At 37.8% G+C, this 15,143-nt stretch overlaps 1 protein-coding gene across 1 annotated transcript in view; it reads left to right on the forward strand.

Moving 5' to 3' along the window:
* Window positions 1-201: 201 nt before the first annotated feature.
* Window positions 202-15,143, forward strand: part of LOC306986510 (fibrocystin-L-like) — a gene marked incomplete at its 5' end in the record, with an annotated part of 57,233 nt that continues 42,291 nt past the window's right edge. The window contains 20 exons of the mRNA XM_079589818.1: window positions 202-209; window positions 351-486; window positions 590-711; window positions 1,215-1,375; window positions 1,637-1,803; window positions 2,044-2,179; window positions 2,431-2,585; window positions 2,765-2,887; window positions 3,261-3,366; window positions 3,455-3,562; window positions 5,117-5,278; window positions 5,511-5,632; window positions 6,470-6,602; window positions 8,407-8,599; window positions 8,758-8,900; window positions 9,071-9,175; window positions 10,394-10,582; window positions 11,606-11,776; window positions 11,855-12,060; window positions 12,595-13,570. Of these exons, the coding sequence (XP_079445944.1) occupies window positions 202-209; window positions 351-486; window positions 590-711; window positions 1,215-1,375; window positions 1,637-1,803; window positions 2,044-2,179; window positions 2,431-2,585; window positions 2,765-2,887; window positions 3,261-3,366; window positions 3,455-3,562; window positions 5,117-5,278; window positions 5,511-5,632; window positions 6,470-6,602; window positions 8,407-8,599; window positions 8,758-8,900; window positions 9,071-9,175; window positions 10,394-10,582; window positions 11,606-11,776; window positions 11,855-12,060; window positions 12,595-13,570 (3,622 nt within the window). The remainder of the gene's footprint in view (window positions 210-350; window positions 487-589; window positions 712-1,214; window positions 1,376-1,636; window positions 1,804-2,043; window positions 2,180-2,430; window positions 2,586-2,764; window positions 2,888-3,260; window positions 3,367-3,454; window positions 3,563-5,116; window positions 5,279-5,510; window positions 5,633-6,469; window positions 6,603-8,406; window positions 8,600-8,757; window positions 8,901-9,070; window positions 9,176-10,393; window positions 10,583-11,605; window positions 11,777-11,854; window positions 12,061-12,594; window positions 13,571-15,143) is intronic.

Here is a 15,143-nt window from a genome sequence, read left to right on the forward strand (position 1 = left end):
AATGCTCTCTTGAAATATTAATTTTCTACATGACGGGTTACACTTCTGTTTTCTATTTTTTTATTAAAGGTGCGTTCAGCACTAGATATGATGATCACCGCTAAATGTCCAACAGAGATTCCGACCATGGAGAACACTAATGTGAAATTTTTCAGAGATTATGAGACCACCAACACAGGGGTAAGCAAGGCTGCAAAGCAGATGATCAAGTATGTTCTACATGCAAAGGACATGCCTACTTATTTCAAATCAAGTCAAGACATCATTTATTTTGTTGAAAACATCACCATTTTGTCCAGTTTTTAGAGCTTTCTCTTTGTCAAACAGTTTTCAGGTGATCTAAACCGCAGAGGTGTCCGGGTCACTGATTCGGAGGCTTTCTGTGGCCGCTGGTCTCTGAAGAATCCAGAGATTCTCTTCAATGTCAATGACATTACAGCATCCGGAGCAGTCTATAGCCCAATACTGCTACAAACATACAGCACTGTAAGCTCCACTAAACACCTCAGTATCTCATCCTTACTAATGGATTTTTCTCAGTATATGAACTTTTCGAAGACGAAAAATATTTTATATATTCTTTTTTTAGCTTTGTTTGGCCTACAAAGGGCGTTTGGTGAATGAACTGGGAATAATGTTCAGTTTCACGACTGCAACAACTGTCCGGGAAGAGAACATACGCATCTCTGTGCAGTTTGACTCAACGGATGAGTAAGTTTAATTTACTGAACATATAGCAATCTTATGTCTTTACTTTTGAGGATTTGTCTTTATCGCTAATGTGAGAACGTCTAGGTTACTAATGTAACCCCCATTCCCTGAAGGAGGGAACGGAGGCGTTACTTTGATACTGATGTATTGGGGTCTCGACTGGGAGCCCAGTCACCTCCAAGTGGTAACTAAACGAGCCAATGGTCATTGGCCAGTGAGATTTGCATGCCGAGTCACACCCACCCAGACATACGGGTATAAAAATGACCGGCATTACTCACTTCAATCATGTTTGGTGGACTCGGCATGCAAATCTCATTGGCAAATTTTTTTATTGGCTCGTTTAGTTACCACTTGGAGGTGATTGGGCTCCCAGGCGAGACCTCAATACGTCAGTATCGACGTAACGCCGAACGTAACTGACTGAATGGGAACAAAATTATACCAATATCAAGGTAATTTTTGTTCTAAGAATAATGTAAAATTGAAATTGTCATTCTCAGGTGGAACTACAAGTGTGTGGATCTCCTTAGTTCCATACAGACAAACTACATAGGCTCCAACTACAAACTTCTTCAGTTCAGTGTGTATGGAGTGGCAAACTCTGTTTACTTCATAGATGCTGTTCACCTTGGACGTGCAATGACTGCTTTGGATTCTAATGGTGAATATGAATAAGTTACAAATTTAATTTTGAATGGTGGCATGGATGTAAATATGCTGGATCATTTATATGATAATTTGGTGATATATTGGCAAAGCAATGATTTTTATAATTAAATCATTTAAAATGTTTTTATTATTATCTTTTTTAGATTTTTATTATTATTTTTATTTTGAAATGGTATTATGATAAATTTATTATGGTATGGTAAATTAAATTATGGTAAATTTAATGTTCTATTTTCTCTCTCCACGTGTTCAGTTATAATCCACAGAAGAAGACCACCTGCTCTGGCCAGTTCAGGACTTTTCCTTTCAAACATAATTGTGAGCAAACAAGCAAATGCTTCACAAGTCAGCTATGAGATCATCTCGACACCTTACAACTGTGGCTTTGGTGTCCCACTGTTTGAAATAGGCTTTCTGAAGGTAAGTTAGAGTTAAAATGGAACTCATTCTACAATGACTGTTTTGAAGTGCTGGATCTTCCTGATCTTTCTTGATGAACAAGTGATGGTTGACAAATAAATATTTGCTTGTCATAAGATCTGTCATTTGAGTTTTTCCTACAGATTGTGTGCATATAATTGTATTGTGAAGTGATCCATGTAAGCCTTCCATGTAAGCCTTCCATGTGCCCAATCTCCAGTCTTCATTTATGTCCACCAGAAGATGCCAAACAGAACAGGAGACCTACTGATTCAAAGCCAAGGGAATGCCACTGTCACCATTATCCGCCCTCAGAAAGCCAGCCCCCCTCTTACAGGAACCTTTAATGTTGAGTTCTTAGCCCGGCGTGTTGAAGGTAAGCATTTTGGCTGTGGGTTTGTCTGTTACTTTGTTTTGTAGCTGCTGGAAATAACTGAATCATTTAATACATGGAATTTCCTGTAGTTGCACAGCATATTCTTGTACAGATGTCTAACACTGTTAATCATGTTTCAGTCCCAAAATGAATTTAGTAGAATAGCGAACTAGACTTATTTCTACATAAACCACAATCTCCAATCTCAATGATCTGGTTTTTCATTTGGTATGTGCATTGTGTGTTCCCAGGCCTGGCGGTTGACATCAGCGCTGCGGACCTGCAGTACGCCCTGCAGGGGATCCCAGAGCTCGGCCAGCTTCAGGTGCAGAGATCTGGAGACTGTAGAGGATACAGCTGGTACATACAGTGGCTCACCATCCCTGGAAATCAGCCTCTGTTAAAGGCAAGAAAGAGTTCAGAGTGCTATTACAATAAAATGAGCTGGTGTTTGCAAGACGGCAATGATACTGCTCATGATCAATGTTTTTTTAAACCTTACCAACCCCAAATTTATATCTTAATTGACTCAAACTTATCATTTTATACCTGGCTGAATTAACATTTCTTGATAATGTTAACCAGATCAATGCTTCCAATGTTGTTGGCGTGAACCCTTCATTGACGTCATACGAGACCGAGCAAGGAGGCCTCTTCAAACAGAGAATTATGGGAGATTTTCTGCGCGTGCCTACAAATAAACCACAGGTGCGTTTCTTACTTGCTGCTTTTGCTGCAATAATGTTTGTCCAACATACATCGTTCATATAAATGCAGCTTGTTTTTAAAGGCTCTTCCTCATGTTACCTGATGCAGTGTAGCGTGCAGATTTCAATAGCGCTACTTAGTGGGTCAGTTGCAGGGCCTGTCCGGCTGTTAATCTGTTTGAATATCCACTGTTCTAGGGATTTTGCATGTTGAGAGGATTATGGCTGAACTAAACAGATTTTTTTTCTTTTTTTCTATTTTAGTACTGTGTTGTGTCTACTCTTAAATCCTCTCCTCTTAAATATAAACTTAAAGTCCTCTGTAATTTCTCGGTCTAATGACAGAAATGTATATTTCTGTGCTTATCTTTAAGGTGGAAGTTTTCATCAATGGTATTCCATCACGATGCTCAGGAGACTGTGGTTTCACCTGGAGTGAGCCAAAGACCCCAACAGTGACCGGGATCTCGCCTACAAAAGGTAAAGAAGAGTAAACGATCAAGTCTCGCATAAAAGCTGTCATCTCCATTCATAATGATTTATATTACTGATATAACTTGTCTTTCAGGATCCAGCAGTCTGGGAACAGTTCTTACCATAACTGGATCTGGTTTTGATGGTGGAAACGTCACTGTAAAGATTGGAGATGTGGAATGCTCTGTTCTACATTTTACCAGTAAGTCAAAACCCAGTAATGTCATAAAATCAGGTGAAAAGCTGCATTCAGATGGCATATCACTTTTTGTTAAAAGAATGTAAAAAACATCACATCATAGGTAATTTTTAAGAAATATTAAGATTTTGTCATAATTTACCCACATTAATGTTGTTACAAACCAGTATGACTTCTGTAGAACACAACATTAGACATTAAAGTGCCCCTATGCTATTTTAAAGGTTCCTAACATTTAATTTTGCTATTTAAAAATTTCCTCCTAAAATAGGTTTACATGCATCCAAGGTCAAAAAACACTTGTATTTTCTCATAATATACATTGCACATCAACTAATTTCTCAAAGAGTCTGTAAACTGTATGTTTCAAGGTTCAGTGCCCTATCTTACACCCGGCGCAACGCAAGTGTTTTTTTGCTAGTTTCAGTCTGACGCAGGTATCATTTTCACGTCCTGTGCCACATTGTTTAAATAGCAAATGCATTTGCACCCATCTGTGTGCTGGTCTGAAAACCAGGTGTGGTCAGGCGCATTGATGGCGCGTTGCTATTTTGAGCCACATGAAATAGACTGTGCCATTGATCAACTAAAACCTGGTTTAAAGTCAATACCGCAATATTTTTTTTGTTATTTAAAGAGCGCGGTAGTAATGTGAGCCTATTGGCGGGTCCACAATGCACTCACTCTCTGCTTATTAAACACACAGGGACGGACAGCAGCTCACAAACATGCCAAATATTAAAATGAAAAGTTTACGCCCAAAACACACCCATTACTCATTAAGAGTATGGACAACCCTTTTAGACTATGCGCCTGTTGTGCCGTCCATTTTCCCCGTCGTTAAACTAGTAAAAGTGGATTCGGAAAAGCTTAAACTGAACTTGCACCATGCGCTTTATACCATGCGCTTAGATTGATAAAATTAGAGTTGAGTAAAATGAGAGTTAAGTAGAGATTGTACGTGGACAGCCAATAAAGACAATACGCTGGCATTGTGGAAATGTATCACATTGCTACTTAGGTATGTAACAGGAAGTGAGACTGGAATTTCTGACGACTTGTTTCAGTTGCTCAGAATCGATTATTTCTTTTAGGAGACAACAACCTTTTTTGTTCACTTAATCTTTAAAACTTTGAAGACCTTTTACATTCACAAACAGTTATATTACACACTGCATGAAAGGTAATATATATATATATATATATATATATATATATATATATATATATAAAGCATAAATGGGCACTACTAATTATACTATACTTTTCCAAGCAGTTCCTATGAATTAATACTGTGGCTTTAAAAAGTTTACAAAGCTCCATAAAAGTATCATAACAATGGAATACAGAGCACATGTCATGTGCACCAGGTCTTCAGAAGTCATATGATTGCTTTGTATGAGAAATCATTATTCATTCACTCCTTTTATTTTTCACACACAAAAAAAAAAAAATGTTTAGGTGGGTAAATGATGACAGAACTTTAATTTTTAGTAAACTTTTCCTTTATGCACTATTTAAGTGAACATCTGTTCAAATTATTTATTTGTGTTTCAGATACTTCTATAACCTGCCAGGTCGGTCCTGCAAGTGCAGGTGTACAGCCAGTCTCTCTGAGTTTCTCTGTGCTGGGAAATGCCCAATACCAAACTAACAACAGCTTGTTCACACACCTGTTAGGAGTGACTTCCATAAACCCAACAACAGGAAGTGTAGCAGGTACATGTAGCATTACAATTCTCTACATACGGAAGAGTGTAATATATATATATATATATATATATATATATATATCAACAGCACAATTGAAATGACAAGTTGAACTGACACATTCATTTCAAAACAGGATTTGGTCTGTCCAAAATCTTCTTACCGGTGTTATCCCAAAATATCTTATGACTGTTACTTACAATTAGCTACTAATATGATCTTTTTTTGTATGGCTTCACAGGAGGGACGATTCTGACAGTGTCAGGCTATGGATTCAGTAATGATACCGCAGTCACCATTGGCACTCAGCCATGTAACATTATAGAAGTGGAACTTTTCCAGCTCAGATGCATAGTTCCTGCTGTAAGTGAAGAGCTTGATTTCCCACGAAGTTTTCCAGAACATAGACAAATTTAAAATTCTAAATGGGTTATAAATCTTTTCAAATAAATGTTGTAATAGAATATAAAATGTATTATTATTAATATTGTTTTATTAGTATTATTAACAGACTCTTATGGTTGAATTCACTAAACAGTTCCACCACTTAAAATATTTCGCATCCCCATGCGCCACAACCTGGCATTTAGAACTGAATTGAAAAATGGGAAATTGTCACATGCAAATTACATTTAGTACAAAACAATTTAATCCATGAGTGCATCTGGTAAAAAAAAAAAAAAAAAAACCTATGGGTGCTCCAGAAGGGGAACACAACGCAAACAATTATAGGTGGATCCTATTGCATAGAAGAGATAATATTCCACATCCAGGAACTCACATCGATTTTTATCTTTGAAAAAGCCTTTATTTCCAGGACAGGGCTACATATATAAACCTTATATAAATAAATACATGTATAAACAATATCGGCCCGGATATGAGTTGGTGTTTTTATTTATTTATATCTAGCCCTTTTTAATATGTGAGTGCCTCGATGTGAAATACTGTTTGCAATCTTAGTGAATTTCCCTCCTTGAAGGGTTAGTTCACCCATAAATAAAACATTCTGTCATTAATTACTCACCCTCATGTCGTTCCACACCCCTAAACGAAAATAAGGGTGAATAATTAATGACAGAATTTTCATATTTGGGTGAACTAACCCTTTAATGTATCCCCTTTTTTAAAAAAAATATGCGATACAATATTTAATCCATGAAACTTTTATGCATGAATCTTGTGTATGACATCAATCAGGGGTCAGAAGGTGAGCTGACAGTAACACTGACCACGGCAGAGATGACCGCAGTATCAAATGGCTCTTTCACGTACAGCAGGACTCTGACCGCCTTAATCACATCTGTGAGCCCACAAACTACAACAGTATTCGGTAAGATATTAATATTTATACATTTGGTAAACTCTTTTACCCAATTCAGTGCAGATATGTTTACCAGTCCATTTATTCCCATGGAATTTAACATATGACCTTAAAACTTTAAAGAATTCCTTTTCATTAGACATTACATTAGACCCAGACCGGGACACTGGCAAGTGTCCTGAATTGCTTTAGATGTTCAAATATGTTTTTCAATACATATTCATCTTATCAAAATTGGTGCCCTATAGTTGGCCTCATTCTATGTTTTCAAACAGTCAACAACTGATTGTGTTGCAAGTTTACTTGCCTTTATTCACAAGAATAGCGAGTAGTAAATAAGTATAGCCAAGCTTTCAGTTCATTTCATACAAAGATTTAATCCCAACTTTTAACAGTGCATAATTTATGTGTCACTCAAAGTCACCTTTCAAATCCAGTCTGATTAGGCATTTGACATGGGATCATGATGTGTATGTATAAGTCTAAAATTCACTTTTGCCACACCTACCAATGCAAGTTTACTGACCATAAAGCTGCTTTGAAACTGTAAAAAAAAAAAAAGACAGAAAATAGTTTATTCTAACAGTTTCATAAATTTGTTTCATGCCCTTTATATTTAGGGCATATGGGTTTCTTATACATAAAGCTTCAAGTTATAATAATTTAATTAAAACAAAATAGAATACACACACACACACACGCACACACACACTGGACACTTTATTATGTACACTTTACTAGTACCAGGTTGGACCCCCTCTTGCCTTCAGAACTGCCATAATTCTTCATGGCAGATTCAACAATGTGCTGAAAACATTCCTCAGAGTAGTTGGTCCATAATGACATGATTGCATCTGCAGATTTGACAGCTGCACATCTATGATGCCAATTTTTTGTTCCTCCACATCTCAAAACTGCTCTCCTAATGGATCTAGATCTGGTGACTGTGGAGGCCATTTGAGTATATTGAACTCATTGACATGTTCAATAAACCAGTTTGTGATGATTTTAGCATTGTGACATGATGTGTTATCCTGCTGGAAGTAGCCATCAGAAGATGTGAACACTGTGGCCATAAAGGGATGGACATGTTCAGCTATAATACTCATTTAGGCTGTAGATCAGCAGTTTCTGATATACTCTCATGATCGGCTGATTGGTGGATCATTTATGTACCGGTTAAGCCACAGGTCTTCAGAACCTGTGGCTTAACCGGTGTGATAGCAACAGTAGGCTACAATTTCGAGATGTTCGTGACAGAAACTTTTAGGGGTTAACATAATTAACCCCTAAAAAGTGTCCAACCTATAATTAATGAATTCCACTGCTTTCACATTCAAATTAAACACCGGTTAGCGTCTGTTCTTAGACAGGCATGACATTGAAGGTGAAAGTCATGGGATACAAACAAACAAACAAACAAACAGATAGAATCACATTTAAGTGTTTCTTTCCCAGCCCATTGTTCTGATCTGCATTTTAATCTCGGTTACAGCTTTAAACCCCCATATGGCCTCCAGACAAACTTCAGATAACAGTTCTTTCCAGCACTTTTGTACACGCTAGATAATTCCACTGGCTTTAGCTGATGTCACGCAATCAGAAAATCTGGTTTGGCTGCAGTGAAGGACAATCAATAGCGTGATGTTCCTTAAAAGGACCTGTCAACAACACTGAAATCTGCTCTAAACACTTACAACAACAAACATTCAGAGCAATTTTGTATCTGACTTCCTCATTGTCACCACCCCTCACAATCTTACAAGAACAGCGATTCATTTTACCCTGTTTTCTCTGATCTTTTTTGATAAAGGGCGCAGGATTCTCACCATCTTGGGCACAAATTTTGGGGCGCAGGCTAATGCCAGCTCTGTTTTGATCGGTGAAGCTGAGTGTGAATTGCTGCAGTGGACCAATGGAAACATCACCTGCCTGTTACCCACACTTCCCCCAGCTATGTACAATGTCCGTGTGAGAGTCGGAAACCAGGGTTACACCTTAACCAGGTCTCATATCTCTTACTATACTCAATATTTATATGTAAATATCATGCTTCAACTGTAGAATGGAATTGTGCATTAACGGGACTTATGCATTTACAATGAAATTTAATCCAAAGTGAAGCTTTTTAGCGTGATTAAATGTTTTTTTTGTGTGTGTGCAGCACTGGCGTTAATACCACCATACAGTATGTTCTAGAGGTCACAAGTTTTTCTCCACCTCTGGGGTCTTTGTATGGTGGAACCACCATCACTGTCACTGGCTCCGGGTTCAGCCCTGTCACAGCAGACAATAATGTCACTCTAGGTAAGACAAGACTAAAATTAACCAAAAAAATATATCAACATTTTTTAAACATTCCCCATGTTTAAAACTACAGTGAAAATACTTTGATTTACTCTTTGATCAGTGTATTACTGAAACCAATCGTTTCCAGATCATTTAGTATTGTAGTCAAAGTTGTGCGTTTCACACAGGGGACACACAATGCCAAGTGACATCCGCTTCAGATCATCAACTTGAGTGTGTGACCCAGTCTAGAGATAAAGCACATACCGTGACGAACCAAGGTTTCCACCCCGGTAATATCTCTTTACTTTTATCTCTTTTTCTGTCACGCACACAATACCTGAATACATCAGAGACAGTGAAACAATGGCTGTCAACACATTGACACAGACTTATCAAATACACTAAAACCATGATATTCCATTGATTGTGCAGAAGAATTTACACTTTTCTTTAGCTTGATTTGGTCTATGAAAATCCTGACATTGTTAAAGAATAGCATACACATTGTTCAATAGCATTGTATAGCGAGTGTTTGCTTAATATGATGTTTCTCTTACCAATTTGACTGTCAGCTCTGTTCATACATTTTTAAGTATATTCCAGTTTTCCCTCACAATCAGTGCAGAACATATGAAAATGTACATGGATTCTGATATTTAAATTCATGGTTCCTGAAGTCATGAAAATTCTGCAATATCAGGGATTTTTTTTAATACCAGACCTGGATAAGTCATTATAATGTAAGAAATAAATAAGTAAAGAAAAAATGGTAACACTTTAAAATAAGTTCACATTTGTTAACATTAGTTAATGTATTTGAGTAATAATAAAAATAACAATAAATAAGAACAATAAATGATATTTTTACACCATGTATTAATATTGTTCTTAGTTCATGTTAGTTTACAGTGCACTGTTGATTAATGTTAACAGATACAACTTGATTTGCAAAAATGTACTAGTACAGTAAATATTGAAATTAGCATTAATAAATGCTGTAGTACTGTTTATTGTTCATGTTAATGTACAGTTAAGTAATGTTAACAAATGAGATATTATTTTAAAGTGAAAAAACAAAAACAAACTAAAAATTATGGAAATTAATAAAGTTTCAAAACGTAATGGAGAAATGCTGGAAATGAAAAAGTAATGTAGTGGAAATATATATTATAAAATATTAAAAGGTCATGAAAAACTTGAACAAAGAAATTAACAAAATCTTAAAGTAGCTGTAATGAAAAAGTAAATGTAAATGGTCCTGAAAAATGAATGTAGATTTGTACAGTCTAAATATGTGTTTTAATTATGCTGTTCTAAATATGCGTTCTAATTCTAAAGTATTTATTTATAGAAATGACTTTTCTTTAGGTGTAAACTATAAAATTATTTATCTAGTCTGGAAAATGTCCCTGACTCCCTATATGTTGTATATTGTCATAAAATATGCTTGTGTGACTATGTGCTTGTTTGTCCACTTGCATACAGTTAATAACATCATATGTGTTCAGTGTACGGTCAGGGTTACGCCTGGAGTCCCTCTGCAATAATAGCCTCAGTGGGGGACACAGTGGTTTGGCGTTGGGACGCACCAGCTTTTGTTGCCGGTCTGAGCTACAGGGTCTTCAGTGTGTCCAATCCCAGCAGCACAGACTATGATGGCATTGCTTTCAGCAGTGGAGACACAGGAACTGCCAAAGGTACAAAAACTACAACCTGTGTGTTAAACCTGCTCATTCTAATTTACATTAAGCAGACAAACTACACTGTTTTTGAGAACAACATTTTCCTGAACACCATTTTGAAAAACAGTCCTTACTTAAAACTGTAAATTTTCTTGTCTAATTCTTAGAAAGAGACTCTATGTAACTAGAGGAATCAAAAAACACAAACCATGAATATTAAATAAATATGTAATAAATTATGTAAATAAATAGATGGTGTTCATAAATATGCAAGGTATTATTGTGCAAGACATCTTCATTTTAGCATTTTATTTTATTTGCATAAGTATTGTTATTTTTGTTTATGTTATTTAGCAGTTTAAAGTTGTTTCCTTAACACAAATTAGTTGCCTGAAGGCACTATCCTATTTTTTTGTATAGTTACTTACATAATTTGTATGGTGAAAGTATCTATACAAATACATTTGGTTTGAATTGAACAAATAATTTGCAGTTCTACACAGGAAAGATCAACAGTCTGGGAGAAATTATTTTGAATACATATTTTTTTACTTTTTAAGCTGTTTCTAACTTTTACTTTTAATGGCTGCCAGCTTGATTTTTTTTTTTGTGCTAAATGTTCATTATTTAATTTTGTCACATATACAATATATTGACTCTGAAACAATGTAAGTGGCTTTTGATTGCCCTGATCTTTGTGACATTAGAGATCTGGTCCTCGGGGGAATATAATTGAATACCCCTGATCCAGACAAGCATTTGGTTTATGAGAGTGTCCGATTTCATGAAGAGTAAACCCAAGCTCTCTAATTAACTATAATTACAACATTACACACCAGTAATTGAGCAGAAAACGTTGTACGTTGCTATATTGCTAGACAAACATAACAAATGTTTTTGCTAGACAAACCCAACAAATGCCTTTTGCCGTAAATGTAAGTTGTTATTCCTGTAAAGGACAATGAAAGCTGGAGGCATGATCTTAGTTTGATTGAGGAGGAACAAAATATAATCTTGTTGTGTCTGTTTATTTGTTAGGGTTTTTTGCCTATCGTTTCACATCTCCTGGAGTTTACTACTACAGCAGCGGTTACATTGACTCTGGCAACCAGAAGACGCTGCAGGGAGTGGTGACTGTTATGCCTCTGGAGAAAAGCACTGTTGGGCTTCAGGTGTTTGTGACAGGAATACAGGCCTCTATGAATATAGGTACAATGACAACCTATAATCATAAGTAATTTATGATTAAGGTAAAATCATCCTAATTGTCCTTTGTGTCCTCCCCAGTTGCAGGACAAATGAACTCATCTGACTCCTCGTTGGACTGTTTTCAAGATCAGCTGGAATTAAATGATACCTCAGACGGTCTCTACTTCAGATTTACTTCTTGTGCCAGCCCCACGGTGTACCACGTTACGCCTGACCGTGGTACCACTCATGACATCATCAACATCAATGGATCTGGCTTTAGCAACATTAACTGTGCAAACGAGGTGAGCTTTAGTGGTCAGCTATGACATTAAAGGTGCTTTACGTTTTTTTTTTGGAATACCACCCATAAAATGTCCCAAACACCTTACAAATGTCAATAAAATACACAGAAAAGAATTTAAAAAATGATTTACTAATTAATTTCCACTTAAAATACATATTTAATAAGTAAAAATCAGAGTAAATAAGTTACCTAAAATACATTTTAGTATATGTTAAAAAACCATCTATCTATAACAGTAGGGGAAAAAACTAAGCAAAAAATAACTTATTCTTCATAAAGAATCACTCATTTTGCCAATTTTATTAAACAATATATCCTCTCCACCTAATTAAAATCTAGACATTTATTTCTAACAAATAATGTTGCTTCAGATATTCTTTAAATGCAGGTAAAGGTAAATCTCTTTTATCCTTATTTAAAAAAAATAGATATATCTTTCCAACTAAAATAATATATATACATTATATAAAATATATATATATATTTTTTTTTTCATTGATCGCTTGTCTTATTTATTTTTTGCCAACCAAAGGTCAAAGTTGGAGATCGTCCATGCAGCGTTATCAACAGCACCTCCACTGAGATTAACTGCCAACTCAGTCCTGACAGCGGAGCACCAGTGGGAATCCCTTTACCCGTAAGCGTCCGAATCAACAACCTTGGCACCGCCATCCTGTCCATGTCGAAAGAGTATGACCGCAGATTTGTAGTTCTACCCGTGGTCGATTCTGTCTTTCCCTTGGTGGGCAGCAACACAGGGTACACTCGTCTCTTCATCTCTGGTTCTGGGTTCTTGAACGGTTTAGTTACGGTAGCAAACATTCCATGCAAAGTGGTTTTCATGAACTACACCCAAGTGGTTTGTGATACCTCACCGTCTCCAGCTCGCAGGGGAAACGTTGCAGTTTACGTCAACTCCATCTCTTCCTCATGCAGTTTTGATTGCACATTTGAATATTCCGACTCCATCACACCGTACGTCTCCGCAGTGTTCCCTAACTCGGTTAGTGGAAACGCCACCACCATTGAGGTCACTGGCAGTGGATTTGGGAACAACTCTGCTGATCTAATGGTATCTGCGGCCAACATCCTGCTAGAAGTCACAGAAGTCACTGATAACAACATCACAGTTTTAGTTGGTGCCCTTCCCGCCGGTACGCACGTCCTACAGGTGGTGGTCATGAGAAAAGGTCTTGCCACTGGAAACGCCACCTTGACCAGCATAGCACAAGCCAGCATCAACCCAACGTCAGGCAGCATTGCTGGTGAAACTCCACTCTTAATCACAGGAAATGGCTTTGTGGCAGGAAATACAACCGTGAACCTCGCTAATTTCCCCTGCAGGATTTTAGATGTGACTCCAGACACAGTGAGGTGCATGACACCTCCTCATGCAGAGGGACAGGTGCAGGTGAACATTAAGGTGTTTGATGTTGTTTATCCACCTCAACTTTTCAACTACTCTAGGGTACAAACTCCAAACATCATCTCCATCAGTCCTATAACAGGTACGAACATGCATTCCATTAAAAAATAATATAAATATAGCTGCAAGCAGCGATTACGGGCCCAAGCCGGTGGCACCGCCACCCTGGTGCCTTTAGTTACACTAAAGGCACCGGGCTGGCGCTGCCACCGGCTTGGGCCCTCCATCGCTGCTTGCAGCTATATTTATTTATATATATATATATATATATATATATATATATATATATATATATATATATATATAAAAAGCCGCCACCCCCGTTGCCTTTCGGGTTCCTGTGCACGACGGGCAATAACGTAACCCCGCTTTGACTGTCGAGAAGAAGTCTGCTTTAGAGCTTGTATCAGTGTGAGTCTTTCTGCTCCCCTCCAAACACACACAGAAAAGGGGGGGGGCTCACATTAGTTACATCCATGTGATCGCTCTCTTACAACAAACACGCTACTGAAGTTTCATCAAGATCAATAAATGTATGAAGACGTTATAACAGATCGTGTTTCTCTTTTCTCGCCATAATTTCGTTTCCTCGCCACGGCCAAACTGTTCGAGATATCAAAAATCCGTCAGCAATTTAGTATCCTCAATGTCTTGTCGTCAGGCTGACCGAGTTTGGTTGCGATTGGATGAATTTTCTAGAAAGAGTGTTTCAAATTCCAGGGGCATGCGTTTTCATACCACCCACAATAGCCGACTTCCTGTTGGGCTGGCGTAAAACTTAGAGCACGAAAGTTGTTCGGCCCGATGAGATCTAAATGTGTACCGAGTTTCATATTATTACATGCAAGCGTGTTTGATATACGGACAAGTGTTTGAATCCCATTCCAGGGGGTGCTGTCGAGCCCCCCTGCCACACCCGGGTACCAGCTTCAGCCTGGCCCTGATGGCCGCGGGTTCTGACCTGTGTGCAAAATTTCAAGAGTTTGAGCACGTTAAGGGCCCCAAAAGTGCCCGAGATTTTGCACACAGCAGAGAAAGGGTTAAACTAAACTAGCCCCCCTCCTCACACACACACACACACACATACACAGATCCCCCCCTCCCCTCCCCACCCCACACAGACAGACACGAATGGCAGAGAGACAGAGAGAGACACAATTCACATTCAAACCACAATATCTGACTTTCTGTTGGTCGGAGCTAATGACTGTAAATTAGAAAGTTGTTCGGCTTGATAAGATCAATATACACGCTGAGTTTTGTAACTGTAGGTAAAACTATAACTAAGTTATAACACACTTTATGCATCCTTTTTTAATCATAAATTCGTTTCCTCGCCACGGCCAAACCGTTCGAGATATCAAAAATCCGTCCGCAATTTAGCATCCTCCATGTCTTGACTTCATGCACACCGAGTTTCGTGGTCATCGGATGAATTCTCTGGGAGAAGTGTTTCAAATGCCAGAACATGCGTTTCCATACAGCCCATAATAGCCGACTTCCTGTTGGACTGGCGTAAAACTTAGAGCACGAAAGTTGTTCGGCCCGATGAGATCTATATGTGTACCGAGTTTCATATTATTACATGCAAGCGTGTTTGATATATGGACATGTTTTTGAATCCCATTCCAGGGGGCGCTGCCGAGCCCCCCTGC

The sequence above is a fragment of the Phoxinus phoxinus genome (genome assembly GCF_949152265.1).
Source record: "Phoxinus phoxinus genome assembly, chromosome: 19".
Classification (NCBI taxonomy): domain Eukaryota; kingdom Metazoa; phylum Chordata; class Actinopteri; order Cypriniformes; family Leuciscidae; genus Phoxinus; species Phoxinus phoxinus.